The 20,345-nt window shown below is 45.3% G+C and overlaps 1 protein-coding gene across 1 annotated transcript in view; it reads left to right on the plus strand.

Annotated features, from left to right (window-relative positions):
* Positions 1–20,345, plus strand: part of tymp (thymidine phosphorylase) — a 61,483-nt gene that overhangs the window by 32,148 nt on the left and 8,990 nt on the right. The window contains exons 9-11 of the mRNA XM_070896729.1: positions 172–312; positions 736–863; positions 13,360–13,412. Of these exons, the coding sequence (XP_070752830.1) occupies positions 172–312; positions 736–863; positions 13,360–13,412 (322 nt within the window). The remainder of the gene's footprint in view (positions 1–171; positions 313–735; positions 864–13,359; positions 13,413–20,345) is intronic.

The following is a 20,345-nucleotide window of genomic DNA, read 5'->3' on the forward strand; positions in this document are numbered from 1 at the left end:
TCTGTCAAGCGAATTGAAGCACGAACTTTCGAAAGAGTGAGTGGTCCAATTAAAAAAAGTGATAGTAATTCTGGGGGTGTTTTGAATGCCCTGAATTGCCCCCGTCCCCCCCGCCTATGCTACTGGAAAGCCCAAAAATCTGATTGGCCCTAACTCAGCTTGTTATTTCAGGACTAGTACAGGCGATCCACTCCTTGCCGTTAGCAGAGGTAGTGCATGAATTGGGAGCAGGACGCAACCAACCTGGCCAGCCAATCAACTGGAGTGTTGGAATAGAACTCCTGAAAACAGTGGGCGAGAGTGTTAACAAAGGTAAAATGTGCTTCATTGAAACCTCCATTAAGTAAAAACACTGCCTGAAAGTGGAATTAGTGGGATATTGAAGGGTATGGGAAGTGAGCAGGAGAATGCGATTATATTGGATGGGGTGTTAAATAGTATAGAGAGTGAGTAGGAAATACACTGGGTGGGTTATTAAAGGGTATGGGGAATGAGCAGGAGAATAGGAATAGACTGGTTGGGTTATTAAAGGGTATGGGGAATGAGCAGGAGAGTAGGAATAGACTGGTTGGGTTATTAAAGGTTATGGGGAATGAGCAGGAGAGTAGGAATAGACTGGTTGGGTTATTAAAGGATATGGGGGATTGAGAGTGGGACTAGACTAGGTGGGATATTAAAGTTGCCTTGCACCCCAGGGATTAGGCACTATAATGTATTTATTATTTCACATTTCAGGGGACCCCTGGATTAGGGTTCATTACGAAGACCCTTCCCTCAGTGAAAGACAGAAGTCTCGTCTCCAGCAATCACTGGTCATCGGAGAAAAGGTCCAAGCCGGTCCCTTGGTTACTGAGATCATCCAAGTACAGTCTCGGGGAGAGAAAGGACACAACTGCCCAGCCTAGTGGGAGGCTGCAGGAAAAGCATTGATCATCCAGAGACACTCTGTCCCTCCGAGTCAACTTCATTTCTGGCTGTGATTATTCTTGAAGATCTGTGGTGGTTGGGTATTTGATATAATGAGGCGAGGAAAACTCTCCGGTGATGGAGAGTTTTGGGAACCATAGACCCAAAATCACCTGTTCCTCTAAAACATACCACACTCACCACATTTTACATCTCAAATTATTCATACTTTTATTTTTTGTTGTTATTTCATGGGATATGGGCGTCACTGGCAAGGCCAGCATTGATTGCCCATCCTGAACTACCTTTGAGAAGGTGGTGGTGAGCCGCATTCTTGAACTGCTGCAGTTGGTAGGTCCTATATGGGAGGGCGTTCCAGGATTTAGACCCAGCGACAATGAAGGAATGGCGATATATTTCCAAGTTAGGCTGGTGTGTAACTTGGAGGTGGTGGTGTTCCCATCGGCCTGCTGCCCTTGTCCTTCTAGGCGGGTTTGGGAGGTGCTGTCTAAGAAGCCTTGGTGAGTTGCGACAGTGTATCTTGTAGATGCTACACACTGCAGCTATGGTGGTGGAGGGAGTGAATGTTTAAGGTGGTGGATGGGGTGCCAGTCAAGCGAGCTGCTTTGTCCTGGATGGTGTTGAGCTTCTTGAGTGTTGTTGGAGCTGCACTCATCCAGCCAGTGGTGAGTTTTGTGGTAGAGGAGCAAAAGGGTCTAAGGGTACAGATACATAAATCTCTAAAAGTAGTGACGCAAGTTAATGAATTCATTTAAAAATGCAAACCAAGCACTGGGGTTTATTTCTAGAGTGATAAGTTTGAAAAGCAAGGAAGTCATATTAAACTTGTCTAGAACTCGGGAATTGGAATTACAATTTCAAAATTTGCAGATGACACCAAATTGTTACAATTATTTCACAATATGTTTCATTGTTATTTCATCCCAGCCAGAACTTAAGAGCTCTTGGAGGGACAGAGTGTCTTTCGCTGCTTGTCTGTGGACGATCATCCATGACTCTTCCAACATCCTCCGCCCCTTTAACAGTTTCTGACTCCTTTATGGACATCCAGTCCTTCTACATTTCGCATCTCCCACCAAGATGGCCTGTGGATCCCCTGCTTCCTTGAATGGAGACCCAACCAGTCCCCACCCACCACCTCCCTTCTCCACCTAGCTGAACTTATTTTACTTTGAACAACTTCTCCTTTGACTCCACGCACTTCCTCCAAATAAAAGATGATGTTATGGGAACCCGTATGGCTCCTAGCTATGCCTGCCTTTTTGTGGGATATGTGGAACATTATTTGTTCCAGTCCATCACCAACTCCTCCCTTCCCTTCCTCGAATTCTCTATCTCCCATTTCTGGGGATAAACTGTCGACTAATGTCTGCTATAAGCCCACCAACTCCCTCAGCTACCTTGACTACACTTCCCTTCACCCTACTTCCAGTAAGGTCTCTCTTCCATTCTCCCAGTTTCTCTGTCGCATCTATTCTGACGATGCTGCTTTCCATACCAGTGCTTCCGATATGTCTTCCTTTATCCTCAACCAAGGATTCCCCCCACCGTGGTTGACAGAACCCTTGATCGTGCCCATCCCATTTCCCGCACTTCTGCTCTCACCCCTTTGCCTCCACGATAGGGTTCCCCTTGTCCTCGCCTTCTGCCCCATCATCCTCCACCACTTCCGCCATCTCCAGCGTGATGCCACCACCAAACACATTTTCCCTGCCCCTCTCTTTTCAGCACTCCAAAGGGACCGTTACCACCGTGACACCCTGGTCCACTCTTCAGTCAACTCCAACACACCGTTCCCTTCCCACGGCACCTTCCTGTGCAAGCGCAGGAGATGCAACACCTGCCCTTTTACCTCCTCCCTTCCTAAGGTCCAGGGCCCAAATAGTCCTTCCAGTGTGTTAAGTATGCAATAACTTGATAGACTGAATACTGTAAACTAAAACAGGTACAAACCTCGCACTGCTTTATTAGGGCCCAAAGTGATTACATTACATGAAGGCTTGCCTTTTATACCTGGGCCGCACACACGTGCGTACAACCCAATGACCTCCGACAGTGGCGGCACCTGGTGGCTAGTAACTCCAAGCATACATACATGACAATATCCCACTTTAAGATATTAGTAACAGTCTTTTTACAAATTGAGACGGTCCAGGGCTTTCCGCTCCCGAGTTGATCGTCTCAGTTCAACTCCAGCCTTGGGCGAGTATTCTGAGTCTGTTATGACTGGGAGCTGGGTAGCTGATCTGATGGAAGTGGCAATGACCATGTCAGGGATTGAAAGTCCAGATTCATTGATGACAGCGGAGTCCTCTGATGACTGAGGGTAGGTAGGTTGGTCACTGATTGTGTCTTCCCCAGACTGTTCCGGTTCATCCGTGTGTTGCAACTTTATCTGATCAACATGTTTCCTGTATGTTTGCCCATTCTTGAGCTTGACGATACCCTCCTTGGCTGTAACAGTACCGGCAATCCACTTGGGACCTTGACCATAATTTAGTACATACACAGGATCGTTAACAGAAATGTCATGTGATACAGCAGCGCGATCATGATACCACTGCTGACTTTGACGTCTGTATTCAACATGATCGTTCAAGTCAGGATGGACAAGAGAGAGCTTGGTTTTGAGACCTCTCCATCAATAGTTCAGCAGGGGGGAACCCCGGTAAGCGTGTGGGGTCTTGTCCTGTAACTAAGCAATATGCATGACAAGCGAGTCTGCAGTGAACCTTGAGCTACACGTTTCATACTCTGCTTGATGGTTTGGACAGCACGCTCTGCTTGACCATTAGATGCAGGTTTGAATGGTGCTGACTTCTCAAAAAATCTGCAAAGGACATAGACAGGCTAAGTGAGTGGGCAAAAATTTGGCAGATGGAGTACAATGTTGGAAAGTGTGAAGTCATACACTTTGCATGAAAAAATCAAAGAGCAAGTTATTATTTAAATGGAGAAAGATTGCAAAGTGCCGCAGTACAGCGGGACTTGGGGGTACTTGTGCATGAAACACAAAAGAATAGTATGCAGATACAGCAAGTGATCAGGAAGGCCAATGGTATCTTGTCCTTTATTGCAAAGGGGATGGAGTATAAAAGCAGGGAAGTCTTACTATAGCTTATAAGGTATTGGTGAGGCCACACCTGGAATACTGCATGCAGTTTTGGTTTCCATATTTACGAAAGGATATACTTGCTTTGGAGGCAGTTCAGAGAAGGTTCACTAGGTTAATTCTGGGGATGAGGGGGTTGACTTATGAGGAAACGTTGAGTAGGTTCATCCTCTACTCATTAGAATTCAGAGGAATGAGAGGTGATCTTATCAAGACGTATAAGATTATGAGGGGACTTGACAGGGTGGATGCAGAGAGGATGTTTCCACTGATGGGGGAGACTCGAACTCGAGGGCATGATCTTAGAATAAGGGGCTGCCCATTTAAAACAGGGATGAGGAGAAATTTCTTCTCTGAGGGTTCTGAATCTGTGGAATTCGTTGCCTCAGAGAACTGTGAAAGCTGGGACATTGTCTATTTCTGTCTTAAATTTATTCAGTTTCTTAAACAATAAGGGGTTATGGGGAGTGGGCAGGGAAGTGGAGCTGAGTCCATGATCAGATCAGCCATGATCTTATTGAATGGCGGAGCAGGCTCGAGGGGCCGTATGGCCTACTCCTGTTCCTATTTCTTATGTTCTTATATTTGATACCATTGAGTTTCATGAACTCTTGAAACTCCAGACTAGTGAAACAAGGTCTATTGTCACTTACAACGATGTCGGGCAGACCATGCATGGCAAACATGACACACAGACTCTCAATGTTAGCTGCGGATGTACTGGATGACATGATTATACACTATCCACTTGGAATATTCATCCACCACAACTAAAAACATCTTTCCCAGGAAGGGACCTGCAAAGTCGATGTGGATCCTGGACCATGGTTTCGATGGCCACTGTTGTGTCCTCCAGCAAATCAACACGAGGCACATACTGGAGACAAGGTCACTCTGTGACCTGTACCTTTATTCACAGGACCAAGAAGTGATGACCCTGCGTGGGACCTCCCTTTTATATACCTGGATGACCAGGTGAGGAGTGTCTCCTACAAGTTCACCCCCTATGGTCAAGGTGTGCATTTCTCAGGTGTATTCACTGTACAGTGTTGTTACATAAAGGTTACAGTTATGTGAAGGTTACAAACATGACAGCCACCGACCACAGATTCAGCGGCGATTCCACTGGTGCTTTACTTAACTGCATGCAAGTGTTGCACTGATGCACACATGATTCCAGATCAGAGTCAATTCCAAGCCACCATATATGAGACCTGGCAATGGCTTTCAACATGACAATACCGGGATGAGTGCAATGTAGATCATGTACAAATTTCTCTCTGCCTTTCTTAGGCATAACAACACGATTATCCCACAGTAAACAATCTGACTGAATGGATAGTTTGTCTATGCGACGGTTGTAAGGTTTGGTCTCATCACCCATTTGCTTGGGTATGGCAGACCAATCACCACTAAGGACACAATGTTTCACATCCGAAAATATCGGGACCTGGCTGGTCCAGGTCTTAACTTGTTGAGCATTGACAGGGGTTCCTTCACTTTCAAAAGCATCCATAACTAACAGTAGGTCTGCAGGTTGTGGCATCTCCACCTCCGGTGTGGGCAACGGCAGAGACCTCAGTGCATCGGCACAATTCTCGGCGCCAAGTCTATGGTGAATGACATAATCATAGGCAGATAATGTCAGCGCCCACCTCTGGATGCGAGATGATGCATTGGTATTGATACCTTTGTTTTCCGAAAACAATGAAATGAGTGGCTTGTGATCTGTTTCTAGTTCAAACCGAAGACCAAACAGGTACTGATGCATCTTTTTAGCCCCATACACACAGGCTAATGCTTCTTTTTCTACCATGCTGTATGCTCTTTCCGCCTTTGACAAACTATTAGAAGCATACACAACAGGTTGTAGTTTACCCGACTCATTAGCTTGGAGCACGCAACCAACTCCCTATGACGAAGCATCACAGGCCAATACTAGACGCTTGCATGAATCATAATGTACCAGCAGCTTGTTAGAGCAAAGCAGAGTAGTAGCTTTCTCAAAAGCTCTATCTTGAGGCGCACCCCAAACCCAGTTGTTGCCTTTTCTTAGTAGCATGTGCAGTGGCTCTAATACAGTGCTCAATCTAGGTAGGAAATTGCCGAAGTAGTTGAGTAGACCAAGGAACGAATGCAGCTCTGTCACATTCTGAGGCTTGGATGCATTTTTGATGGCCATGGTTTGCGAGTCGTAGGCCTGATGCCATCAGAAGCAATTTTCCTCCCCAGGAATTCGACTTCCGGTGCCATGAAGATGCACTTCGAACGTTTCAGTCTGAGTCACACTTTGTCCAGACGATGTAGAACCTCTTCCAGGATGTTCAGATGTTTGGCAGTGTCATGACCTGTGACCAGGATGTCATCTTGGAACACGACAGTTCTAGGGACGGACTTCAGTAGACTCTCCATATGGCTGCAGCTGAGCGAATACCGAAAGGGCACCTGTTGTAGATAAACAGTCCTTTATGAATGTTGATGCACGTAAGTTTCTTTGATGTCTCGATCAGCTCCTGTGTCATGTAGGCCGACATCAGATCCAGTTTAGTGAATGACTCTTCACCCCCCGCCCCCGCTCTCCCCACCCCAGGCTAGAGTTGCAAACAGGTCATCAGCCTTCGGTAACGGGTATTGATCCTGTTTCGAAACTTGGTTGATCGTAACCTTGTAGTCTCCACAAATCCTGACAGTGCCATCATTCTTCAACACAGAAACAATTCATTAAATTCGACCGGTGATATGACCCCTTCATGCTGGAGTCTGTTCTGTTCGATTTTGACCTTCATCATCGTGTATGGAACTGTCCGAGCTTTATGATGGACGGATCTTGCATCCGAGTCCACGTGGATCTGCACCTTGACTCCCGTGAAATTGCCGATGCCTGGTTCAAACAGCAAGGGGAACTTGCTCAGCACTTGAGCACATGGAGTATCATCCTCCGATGACAATGCTTTGATATTGTTCAAATTCCATTTGATTTTTTTTCGAGCCAATTCCTGCCGAACAGCGTTGGACCATTGCCTGGAACAATCCATAACAGTAAATCATGAACCGCACCATCATACAACACCTTGACTACTGTACTGCCAATCACCATTATGAGTTCTTTAGTGTACGTACGCAACTTGCCATTGACTGGACTCAGCTTAGGCCTCACAGCCTTAGTATCCCACAGCTTGTCGAATGTCCTCTGGCTCATTATTGATTGACCGACTCGCATCCGTGTCCAATTCAATCGGTACCGGCACACCGTTAAGTTTCACATTAATCATTATCAGTTGGCTCTTTGTAAGGAACAAATACATTCCATACACTTTCTCCTCTGGTATCTCAGATTGCATATCCGGATCCGCGCTACACTGGTTATCATCCTGCACGTGGTGTGTCGCGGCACGCTTGCTCAGTTGCGGACACATGCGTTGGAGATGTCCCCGTCTTGAACAGTCTTTAAAAATGTACTGTTTAAACCGACACTGATGAGGCTGATCATTGCCCCCACAATGCCAACACGGTGAAATTGAATTCATTCCTGTTGGCAGACTTTGAGTAGCCACAGGTTTCGCATACGCAGTCGAGTAGGCCCTGCCATATGCAGCTCTGTCAAATGATGATACAATCTTATTTACAGTACTTACTCAGCTCCACTTACCAGCCCGCTCCCCATAACCCTTAATTCCCTTATTGGTTAAAAATCTATCGATCTGTGATTTGAATACAGTCAATGAGCTAGCCTCAACTGCTTCCTTGGGCAGAGAATTCCACAGATTCACAACCCTCTGGGAGAAGAAATTCCTTCTCAACTCGGTTTTAAATTGGCTCCCCTGTATTTTGAGGCTGTGCCCCCTAGTTCTAGTCTCCCCGACCAGTGGAAACAACCTCTTTGCCTCTATCGTGTCTATCCCTTTCATTATTTTAAATGTTTCAATAAGATCACCCCTCATCCTTCTGAACTCCAACGAGTAAAGACCCAGTCTACTCAATCTATCATCATAAGGTAACCCCCTCATCTCCAGAATCAGCCTCGTGAATCGTCTCTGTACCCCCTCCAAAGCTAGTGTATCCTTCCTTAAGTAAGGTGACCAAAACTGCACCCAGTGCTCCAGATGCTGCCTCACCAATACCCTGTACAGTTGCAGCAGGACCTCCCTGCTTTTGTACTCCATCCCTCTCGCAATGAAGGCCAACATTCCATTCGCCTTCCTGATTACCTGCTGCACCTGCAAACTAACTTTTTGGGATTCATGCACAAGGACCCCCAGGTCCCTCTGCACCGCAGCATGTTGTAATTTCTCCCCATTCAAATAATATTCTCTTTTACCGTTTTTTTTCCCAAGGTGGATGACCTCACATTTTCCGACATTGTATTCCATCTGCCAAACCTTAGCCCATTCGCTTAACCTATCTAAATCTCTTTGCAGACGCTCTGTGTCCTCTACACAACCCGCTTTCCCACTAACCTTTGTGTCATCTGCAAATTTTGTTACACTACACTCTGTCCCCTCTTCCAGGTCATCTATGTATATTGTAAACAGTTGTGGTCCCAGCACCGATCCCTGTGGCACACCACTAACTACCGATTTCCAACCTGAAAAGGACCCATTTATCCCAACTCTCTGCTTTCTGTTAGCCAGCCAATTCTCGATCCATGCTAATACATTTCCTCTGACTCCACGTACCTTTATCTTCTGCAGTAATCTTTTGTGTGGCACCTTATCGAATGCCTTTTGGAAATCTAAATACACCACATCCATCGGTACACCTCTATCCACCATGCTCATTATATCCTCAAAGAATTCCAGTAAATTAGTTAAACATGATTTCCCCTTCATGAATCCATATTGCATCTGCTTGATTGCACTATTCCTATCTAGATGTCCTGCTATTGCTTCCTTAATGATAGCTTCAAGCATTTTCCCCACTACAGTTGTTAAACTAACCGGCCGATAGTTACCTGCCTTTTGTCTGCCCCCTTTTTTAAACAGAGGCGTTACATTAGCTGCTTTCCAATCCGCTGGTACCTCCCCAGAGTCCAGAGAATTTTGGTAGATTATAACGAATGCATCTGCTATAACTTCCGCCATCTCTTTTAATACCCTGGGATGCATTTCATCAGGACCAGGGGACTTGTCTACCTTGAGTCCCATTAGCCTGTCCAGCACTACCTCCCTAGTGATAGTGATTGTCTCAAGGTCCTCCCTTCCCACATTCCCGTGACCAGCAATTTTTGGCATGGTTTTTGTGTCGTCCACTGTGAAGACCGAAGCAAAATAATTGTTTAAGGTCTCAGCCATTTCCACATTTCCCATTACTAAATCCCCCTTCTCATCTTCTAAGGGACCAACATTTACTTTAGTCACTCTCTTCCATTTTATATATCTGTAAAAGCTTTTACTATCTGTTTTTATGTTTTGCGCAAGTTTACTTTCGTAATCTATCTTTCCTTTCTTTATTGCTTTCTTAGTCATTCTTTGCTGTCGTTTAAAATTTTCCCAATCTTCTAGTTTCCCACTAACCTTGGCCACCTTATACGCATTGGTTTTTAATTTGATACTCTCCTTTATTTCCTTGGTTATCCACGGCTGGTTATCCCTTCTCTTACCGCCCTTCTTTTTCACTGGAATATATTTTTGTTGAGCACTATAAAAGAGTTCCTTAAAAGTCCTCCATTGTTCCTCAATTGTGCCACTGTTTAGTCTCTGTTCCCAGTCTACTGTAGCTAATTCTGCCCTCATCCCACTGTAGTCCCCTTTATTTAAGCATAGTATGCTCGTTTGAGACACTACTTCCTCACCCTCAATTTGTATTACAAATTCAACCATACTGTGATCACTCATTCCGAGAGGATCTTTTACTAGGAGATCGTTTAATATTCCTGTCTCATTACACAGGACCAGATCTAAGATAGCTTGCTCCCTTGTAGGTTCTGTAACATACTGTTCTAAGAAACAATCCCGTATGCATTCTATGAATTCTTCCTCCAGGCTACCCTGTGCGATTTGATTTGACCAATTGATATGTCGGTTAAAATCCCCCATGATTACTGCCATTCCTTTTTCTATTATTCCCTTGATTATTGTCCGCCCCACCATGAAGTTATTATTTGGGGGCGTATAAACTACGCCCACCAGTGACTTTTTCCCCTTGCTATCTCTAATCTCCACCCACAATGATTCAACATTTTGTTCATTAGAGCCAATATCATCTCTCACAACTGCCCTGATATCATCCTTTATTAACAGAGCTACCCCACCTCCTTTCCCTTCTTGTCTATCCTTCCGAATTGTCAGATACCCCTGTATGTTTAATTCCCAGTCTTGGCCACCCTGCAACCACGTTTCTGTAATGGCCACCAAATCATGCCCATTTGTAATGATTTGTGTCGTCAACTCATTTACTTTATTTCGAGTGCTGCGTGCGTTGAGGTACAGTGTTTTAATACTAGCTTTTAAACCATGATTTTTAGTTTAGACCCCTCCTGCAGCCCCTTTATATTCATACATATTGTCCCTTCCTATCACCTTGTGGTTTACACTTACCCCAATGCTACTCTGCTTTGTTGCCTCCTGCCTTTTGCATTTTTTCTTGGGGTCCTGTTGATCTGCGCTCTCACCCACACTAACTAGCTCAGAGCTCTCTCCTGGGTTCCGAATACTCCTCGCATTGAGGCACCGAGCTTTCAGGCTTGCCTTTTTATTACACTTTGACCCTTTAGAATTTTGCTGTACAGTGGTCCTTTTTGTTTTTTGCCTTGGGTTTCTCTGCCCTCCACTTTTACTTATCTCCTTCCTGTCTTTTGCTTCTGTCTTCATTTTGTTTCCCTCTGTCTCCCTGCATTGGTTCCCATCCCCCTGCCATATTAGTTTAACTCCTCCCCAAAAGCATTAGCAAACACTCCCCCGAGGACATTGGTTCTGGTCCTGCCCAGGTGCAGACCATCTGGTTTGTACTGGTCCCACCTCCCCCAGAACCGGTTCCAATGCCCCAGGAATTTGAATCCCTCCCTGCTGCATCACTGCTCAAGCCACGTATTCATCTGCGCTATCCTGTGATTCCTACTCTGACTAGCATGTGGCACTGGTAGCAATCCCGAGATTACTACTTTTGAGGTCCTACTTTTTAATTTAGCTCCTAGTTCCTTAAATTCGTCTCATAGGACCTCATCCCTTTTTTTTACCTATATCGTTGTTACCTATATGCACCACGACAACAGCCTGTTCTCCCTCTCTTTTCAGAATGTCCTGCACCCGCTCCGAGACATCCTTGACCCTTGCACCAGGGAGACAACATACCATCCTGGAGTCTTGGTTGCGACTGCAGAAACGCCTATCTATTCCCCTTACAATTGAATCCCCTATCACTATCGCTCTCCCACTCTTTTTCCTGCCCTCCTGGTACATCTCTAATTTTTTTCCAGGTCTGATGTAAGGTCATGACCTGAAACGTTAACTCTGTTTCTCTCTCGCCACAGATGCTGCTTGACTATTTTCTGTTTTTATACCAAATTGAGGAGGTGTAGTTAATATAGAGGAGGATTGCAACAAAATACAGGAAGATATTAATAAAATTGCAGAATGGGTGTGTAATTTTCTTTGTTTCTATCTCTCTCTCCCTCCCTCTCTCTCTCTTTCTGAGTGTCTCTCTCTCTTTATCTCTGTTTCTCTCTCTCCTTTTATCTCCCTCAGCCATGAGTGTGTTTCCCCAGCTTGAACAGCTCTAGTTCAGTTCCCAGGCAGTTGCCATCCCCAGTTCTTTCTGTGCAGTATGTCCAAGACACTTGGGTCTTCCTCTGTCACTGAGAGGCCGATTATTGAGCAGACCTAGGATTCTGCAGGGGTCAGAATATTGACAGGTTTTAATATGCGAATGAATCTCTCTCTGGCAGTATTTATTTCCAATATATAATGGCTCTTCAATCTGAGCACATTGCACTCTAGTGTAGTTCAATAAATGTGTCCATTCTCAAGTATCAAGTACTGTGACAACACAAGGTGTTTTCTAGCTGTGTGTTGGAGTTCCAAGTTCAGCCTCCCCTCACCCTCTCGAGTAACTCTATGCCCATAATTAATTGGCCCTCTCCTGAGAAGGTGTCTGTGTTTCTGAGCTTTCGTGAGTTGAGTACTGGTCCTCCCATCTACCACCACTGTCTCCTGTTGTGTGCAGCCACCTTCTGGAAGCAGATATAAAGGGGACATATGTAAGAAAGAGGAGCATGGGACAAGCTGTTACATGGTGCCCAGGACACCAGCCGGAGTTTACATGGTTATTCAAACAGCACAGCGTTCTCTCTGAATCAACCTGATGTGAAAGTGTCAATACGCAGCTGTAAGAAACACTGGCCCTGAAAAGCCAAGTCTCTTCCAGCGCATTCCCAACAGGAACATAAGGAAAGGCCTGCACCCGGATACACTGGTCGATATGGAAATGATGGTGTGTGGCCCTCCCATAGCACCAGTGAATCCTGCCAAAACCACAAGCAACATTATCTGTGATTGCGACCTTGGTGCACTATCCCTCCCTGACTTTTCTGCTGCCTTTAGGACCATTGGCCACACTATTCTTCTCCATTTCCCAGTTTGATGGGACTTCCCTCGGTGGTTCCACACTTGATCACTGCGAGAGCATCTGAACCAATGGCTTCTCTCACCACCGCCCCCCCCCCCCCACACCCGCAGCCCGTTCCATCCCTGCACTGTCACCTACAATGTCCCCCAAAGATCTACCATTTGCCCCTTTTGCTCATCTACATGCTGCTCCTCGGCAACAGACATGGGGTTAGCTTTTACCTGGCCACCGTCTTCAGCACCTGCCACAAACTCCATGCCCTTGCTTGGACCCTGAACTTCGGCATCCTATTTGACCCAGCCTGAACTTCTGACCCCATATCCTCTCCATCACAAAGACTGCCTACTTCCACTCCGTAACATTACCCACCTCTGCCCCAGCCTCAACCCACCCGCCACTGAAACCCTCATCCATATCTTTGTTGCCTCCACACTTGACTATTTTAATGTCCTTCTACTCATCCTCCATCCTCTCTAAACTACAGCTCATTCAAAATTCTGCGGCCCATAACCTAACCCGCACCAAGTCCTATTCACTGACCTACCTTGACTCCTGCCGCCCCCCCCCCCCCCCCCAATGCCTTATTATGTCTTTACGTTCCTCCATGGTCTCTCCCCCCCCAAAATCTCCAGCCACTTGTGCAACCCCGTTCATCTCTTTTGCCTGTTATTAAGCGTCCCTCCAAACGCAAAGTATCGGGACCCCGTACAAAAGGGACCACCTTAAAAAACTAATATTGGAAGTGTTTTAATCTTCAGGGGCCCAAGCCACAATCCTCGTCTGGACCCCCAAGTGTGCCCTACTTCTTTTGGTAGGTTGGTCAGTATACCAACGTAGACCATATGCCGGGTCCGTGAGCAGGCCGGGGTGCAGGACCTTCTGACGTTTTGAGTCCTTGCCCCTCCCCTTTCAACTACTCCCTTTGGATGGATACTGGGCAAGACCGAGTGGGAATTCCTGCACCAACGTATCAAGGTCCCAGCCTGGTTTCTGGACATTCTGGTGGACCGCAGGAGACCGCTAGTTCAGCTGGGAACTTTCGGCCCATTAATGTTTAAAGCTGTATCTAAAATTGAAAGTAGATCCCAGTTGGTCTGGTCAAATAACGGGAGCTTCTTCTATTCGACTCCCTGATCTCCCATGGCACAGCTGATGGTGATTGAGGACTCTTTTAGCCGTATAACATACAATATATTATCACAGATCCATACTAACTCTGCAAGTTAAATTGGATATTAATTAGAATTATGTGATTATAAGGGCATAAGAAATAGAAGCAGGTGTCGGCCTTACGGCTCCTCGAGCCCAGCTCTGCCATTCAATAAGATCATGGCTAATCTTCTACCTCAACCCGACTTTCCTGCCCTATCCCCATATCCCTTGATTCCCGATCTATCAATCTCATCTTGAATATGCTGAACAACTGAGCATCCATAGCCCTTGAGGTAGATAATTCCAAACATTCACAACCCTCTGAGTGAAGAAATTTCTCCTCATCTTAGTCCTAAATGGCAAAACCCTTATCCTGAGACTGTGGCCCCTTGTTCTAAACTCTCCAGCCAGGAGAAACAACCTCTCAGCATTCACCCTGTCAAGTCCTCTAAGAATTGTATACATTTTAATCAGATCTCATTCTTCTGAACTCCAGGAATACAGGCCCATTCTACTCAATCTCTCCTCAAAGGTCAACCCTCTAATCCTAGGAATCAATCTAGTGGACATTTGTTGCAGCGCCTTCAAGGCAAGTATGTCCTTCCTTAGCTAAGGACTGTACACAGTACTTAGGTTTGGTCTCACCAAAGTCCTATATAATTGCAGCAAGATTTTCTTACGCTGATACTCCAACCCCCTTGCAATAAAGGCTAACATACCATTCGCCTTTCTAATCGCTTACCGTACCTGCTGTTAATTTTCTGATATTCATCTACAAGGACACCCAAATCCCTCTGAATACCAATATTTACTAGTCTCTCACCTTTTAAAAATATTCTGCTTTTCTATTCTTCCTACCAACGTGGACAGTTTCACATTTCACACATTATACTCCATCTGCCGCCACCTTGTACATTCATTAACTGGTTTATATTCCTTTGCAGCCTCTTTGCGTCTTCCTCGCAGCTTACTTTCCCACTTAACTTTGTATCATCAACAAACTTGAATATATTACACTCAGTCCCCTCAACTAAGTAATTGATATGGATTGTAAATAGCTGAGATACAAGTACTGATTCATTAGTTACAGCCTACCAACCTGAAAATGACCCATTTATTCCTACTCTCTGTTTACTGTCCGTTAACCAATACTCAATCTATTCTAATATATTACCCCAATCCCATGAGCTCTGATCTTGTGTAACAACCACTTGTGTGGCACCTTATATGTCCACATGTTAATGACAATTACAAATTCTGTGGCTTTGATTATTAAATTACAGCTGTTTAGCGCTGTAATCAATTTTATGTCTTACTTTTTAATAACTCCATGGTCTAAAGGAAAATAGTAGGCAAGGTGCCTTCAGTTGTGGGGGCGGGGGGGGGGAGGGCGGCTGTACAAGTACAGGGGGATGTTGATGTATTTTTAGTTGTGTCTGGACGTGCTTTATGGAGGGGATGGTGGAGTGGAGGAGTATTAGTGAAGGAGATCCGGGCTTTCAGAGTGTTGCAAGACAGTTCAAATCCGACACCAAATATGGTTTGCAATGTACTCCATTTATTGTGTTCGACCATGTCCAGACATACGCAATGTCTTTGAGCATTAGACATACGGAGAGCTAAACAATATTACCTGTGTTCCCCTGGTAACCTTTGTTGATCCTTTCCATTCTGACTCTTTTTATAAATTGTGAAAGAAAGGTGAACATCTTTATAGACCACTTCCCATGAACATTATCATCACTGATTCATTATGGCATGACAAGTATTATTGTGAATAAGACCCCCAGAAATGAGAGAGTTCCTTCAAAAACACCAGATGCCAACTTGTTTACCATTTAGGATGCAACTAATCATCCTGAGCTCGATTGTCCCACTTCCTACCTTAAGACTGCTCTGGCTATCTTGTTTCACAATCTGGCCACAAAAATAAGTCGACATGCATGAATCACACACATCCTGCACTTTCAGCAGAAGCTACAACATAGTCAGCTAAATTGAAGCCTGACACATTACACCCTAAAGCATCCTGGGAATGAACAATTTTAACCATTTAATTATTTCTAGCTACAGTGAAAATCTACAAGCAATCTATAAGTGAAAAGAAACCAAAAACTTTAAACATGAGATTATATGAAATCCTACATATTTATGTATATAAGAATAGGATATTTTATAGTTCCCCTCTTTGAGGATGAAGAAATCACTTTCTGATCCCTCACTTCCGATTCAACGACCCCACCATTTTTAATTGGTCATACGGATTTCAACCCTTTCAACTGATTGGTTCATTTACCTTAATCATAATATTGACTTTCTATATCTAATCTGTTCCACGCGGCCCCAGCAGCAGCTCCTTCTTGTAAGGGGAGCTTGGGGTGTAGGTTCGAATCCACACTCCCCTGAGGTTCTGTACGTGCGATTTATGAGGATGGGTGAGTAATGAGGCACCAGACACAGTGGGTGAGAGCGCGAAATGGCTAATGTTGTTTATTTAGAATAGTAAACACAATGATAGAGAGCATAGAAAGAGGTCATAAATAGCAGTAATGGCACAATCTCACTCAACAACACGAAAAATTCTCGCAACAGGGAAGGGGAAGATAAGAGGTTGAAACATTCCACCCACACACAACCCCACCTCCCACTTCCACCCTTCTTACCAATTCCTATCCTAAGTTGAGTCTGTGAGGGGGTTTGGGCTCTACTCACAATCCTATCAACGCCGGGGTTCTGGGGGCACTTATTTCAGCTCGGGGTCCCTCTGGGGTGGGTTTTACGTTGTTGGTCGGTTCGGTTTTCCTCCTCGATGTTGCGTCGGTTTCTTCTATTTGCCCCTCGGTTGGCTCCTAAGCAAAAAGCTGCTGGAGTTAAGCACACCTTCCCCAGAGCGAGGGCCCTGTGAAAAGATGACTCAACTCCCCTTTAACTCAACTCAACCACAACGAAAACTGACTCCCACTTTCTTAACTCAACTCTACAATTCAATGCAAAAGCTGACTCCAACCTCCAACCTCCATCCTCCAACCTCAAAAAAAGCTCCTTGTGTGTTTTTGCAGCCTTTTCTTATATTCCGTTCGTCTTCGCGCCAAAACTGCATGCCATTGTCTTGGGTCTTCCTTGAATAAAATGGGGTGTGAATGGCAGTTCAATGTGTATCGATCTGTCTGGAATGGGAGATTAGCCACACCTCCTGTATCCTGTCGCTCGCTGATGGGATGAATGAAGATGATTGTTCACTATCTCGACAGAGGTGCCACTCTGTCTGGGTTGGCCAAAATGATTGCATCAGACCTGTGGGCCTTTGTTTAATTATTCAAACTGATACCCATTGTGTTGCCTTGTGTATTATTGGGGAGATCTTGCCTGGACATGTTGCCTCTTCTGTGAGGGTTTTACATGAAAAGCTGGAGAAATGTCCTTTTAAAATGTAAAGTTGCCTTGTATCCATTTTCCTGGAAGAACCGAATGTATACTCTTCCCCTTTACGGTAGATGACTCATCCCCCGTCCGGTTCCGTGCCCCTGCAACACTGTCTGTTACTGTACAGGGTGGCCAGAGTCCCATCATCCTCCGCGGTTTACAGGCTGTTGGCTGCAGTTGGTGATTTTAAACATGGCATCTTCCCATTCTCCATGCCACATGTCTCCGTGGTTGGTTTTGCAGAACCTTACATTCTACTACCCAATATCTCCCAGCAGTACCTTTATGGAACCAATTCCATCCTTGTTTGAGCATAGCTTGAGCCAACTCTACATAATGATTATCACACAGTCCCTGAGGTAATGACATACTTGTTAAATCAATTACAACCGATACAGTTTCATATCGCACATTCGAGTACACCACTTGATGCATGACCTGAGCCACCAGTCCATTGCTGGGTCCCTTTGTAAAGTTGGCCCCATTACACATCGTTTCCTTGGCTTGAGTGTCTGGTGCTTGAGGATCTTGTAGAACCTTGACAGTTAATTGGGGCAGAAATCCCGGCCTCCCCGGGTCCGTACGGAGTGTGTATGCACCGAAAACTGGCTTTTCCGATCTGTCAGGCTCTGGCTTGACAGATGCTCCATATCCCCACATCCAGGACATTCGCATGGGCAAGATTGCGGTATTTACCCAACTCTTGCCCAGCAAATGGCCTGAAAACTCTTGCACCTGGTAAAAGCAAACACGCAGCCTACTTTTACCAACGTAAGAGTTTTAAAACATATAAAAGTTTTAAAACATACAAAAACATATAAAAATAAAATTAAAAAACATATTTTACCGTTAAAAACCTGCCCATTAAGGTAAGTTTATTTAAACCATAATTTTAAAACTTTTTTAAAAATCGGAAAAGTATATATTTTTTCTAAGACATTTATTAATTTTAATTTTAATTAATTTTAAATATGTGATGTATTTTTTACTTGTGTTTGGGGGGTGTTTCTAAATCTTAATGAGAACTCCTACTTACGGAGTCCCTATTATTATGAATGAGAAAATACTTTACCTGGATTGGCTGCCCAGTGCCATGTGACTCCAGCTCCAGCATACGGACGTCCCGACGTGCACGCGCTCCGAGGCGCAGGGAGAGGATGCCTCAGGACCGGGATTGCTGATGGGCACAGCAGGAACAGGTAGGTGCGCATCTTTTTTACCATTTTCTGTCGAGCGCCCGCGGGAAGCAGAGGACCGGGATTTCAGGGACATTGACTCGCGTGCGCTTCGCGGGTGCACGCGACCTCGTTCCGGCACTTTGTTGCTACCACACACTTGTACTTTCCCTCATGTCTTTTGTCACAGTGGCTCAGTGGTACCTGGCGTGACAATAACATAAGGTATTCAGCTGATCTCATGCTATAATGTAAGATTAGACGAGCTTCTGAAAGAGGTGCCACGCAGAAGGGAGGGTCTCCTAGGAGCAGAGGGGCACACTCCAGTCAAGAGTACCAGGGAGAGTGAAAGCTGCCTTGCCTGTATCTCGTGCTTGGTAGCTGGTGTGGAATTAGCAGGCTAATTTCCTGTTGGGCAAGAAAACATCTGTGGATGGCAGGTAAGTAGGAGATAGGGGTGGGTTCGGAGATCAGAGTCTGAGATCGGGGGAGGTCGTGGGGCAGTTGGAGGTCGTGGGGCAGTTGGAGGTCATGGGGGTGGTCGGAGATTGGGGGTCGGAGGTCACGGGGAGCCAGAGGTCGGGGAGCAAGTCAGAGATTGGGGGGATTCGGATATCTGGCATGATGGGCCGAATGGTCTCCTGCGCTGTGATTCTATGAGATAGCGCAAAATTAAGAGTCGCAAACTCAGCCCCTTGTAACATCCCTGTTGTTAACTGGCCCAGGCAGCGGGCGGTGGAGGGGGTCGTTCAGCCCGACTTCCTGCCGCTCTTCCACGGTTACGTTCGGGCCAGGGTGTCCTGGCATCGGAGGGACTGGAGTGCATCATCACCCCCGGGAACAGAATTTTAATTTAATTTGATAAAGTTCCCAGTTAATTTGGAATTTGTAGGTTCTAGTGCCTTTTTAAAAAAAGGTACTTGATTTAAAAGATCTTACAAAAATAGTTGTAACATCCCTGTTATTCCTTTGTAATAATCACAAGTGGCAGAAATTAGCATTTTTTTCTCATCGTTTCTGGGAGGTGGGCGTCACTGGCAAGGCCAGCATTTATTGCCATTTGTAAATAACACCTTCAAATGATCACGTTAGTTATAGTATGAAAATAACCATGTGAAAATCACCTGATTTTAATACATTAGGTAATTTTCGAAATTATCTGATAATACAATAGTTAATTTGTAATGTATGTACGTAAGGTCTGCCCACCTTCAGGGGGCACTACCATCTGAGGTCCTAGGGTCATAGGTACACTCGTGCTGGGCCCGGTATATAACCTGAACTTCACCTTTGTATCTTCACTTCTGGAAGCCATTAAAGACTGACCAGGTTATACCTGGTTGCTGGCTCACAGTACGGGGCTCATTGTATCATTTCATACACTACAACTGGCGACGAGGCAAATACGAACTCACGCAAAAGTATGGCGAGCACAGCACAATCGAGTACTGTTGGAATTCTCAAGAGATTCAATAAGGGAGAGGATTGGAAAGATTTCACAGATCATCTTGACCAGTATTTTGAGGCAAACGACCTAAACAAAGTCAAGGATGCAGAGAAGCGCAGGGCAGATCTTCTCACCGTCTATGGCCCCACGATCTATGCACTCATCAAGAATCTGCTCTCACCCACTCTTCCTACAGAAAAGGATTACAAAGAATTGTGTGCTTTAGTTCGGGAACACCTTAAACCCACGGAAAGAATCCTCATATCCAGATATCGCTTCTACACGCACATTCGTCCAGAAGGCCAGGACGTAGCGGCACTTGTTGCTGACCTGAGATGTCTTGCAGGGCCTTGCAAATTTGGGCCTGCGTTGGAAGACATGCTGCGTGACTTTTTCGTGATCGGGGTCAACCACGAGGCGATCTTAAGTAAGCTGCTGGCTGCGGAGATGCTGGACCTCAGCAAGGTCATCGCCATCGCCCAGGCTTGCATGTTCACGCAGAAAAGCATGACGCAGATATCGCGACAAAACAGGAACTCCACGGCAA

The sequence above is a fragment of the Pristiophorus japonicus genome, chromosome 13 (assembly GCF_044704955.1).
Source record: "Pristiophorus japonicus isolate sPriJap1 chromosome 13, sPriJap1.hap1, whole genome shotgun sequence".
In the NCBI taxonomy this organism is placed as follows: domain Eukaryota; kingdom Metazoa; phylum Chordata; class Chondrichthyes; family Pristiophoridae; genus Pristiophorus; species Pristiophorus japonicus.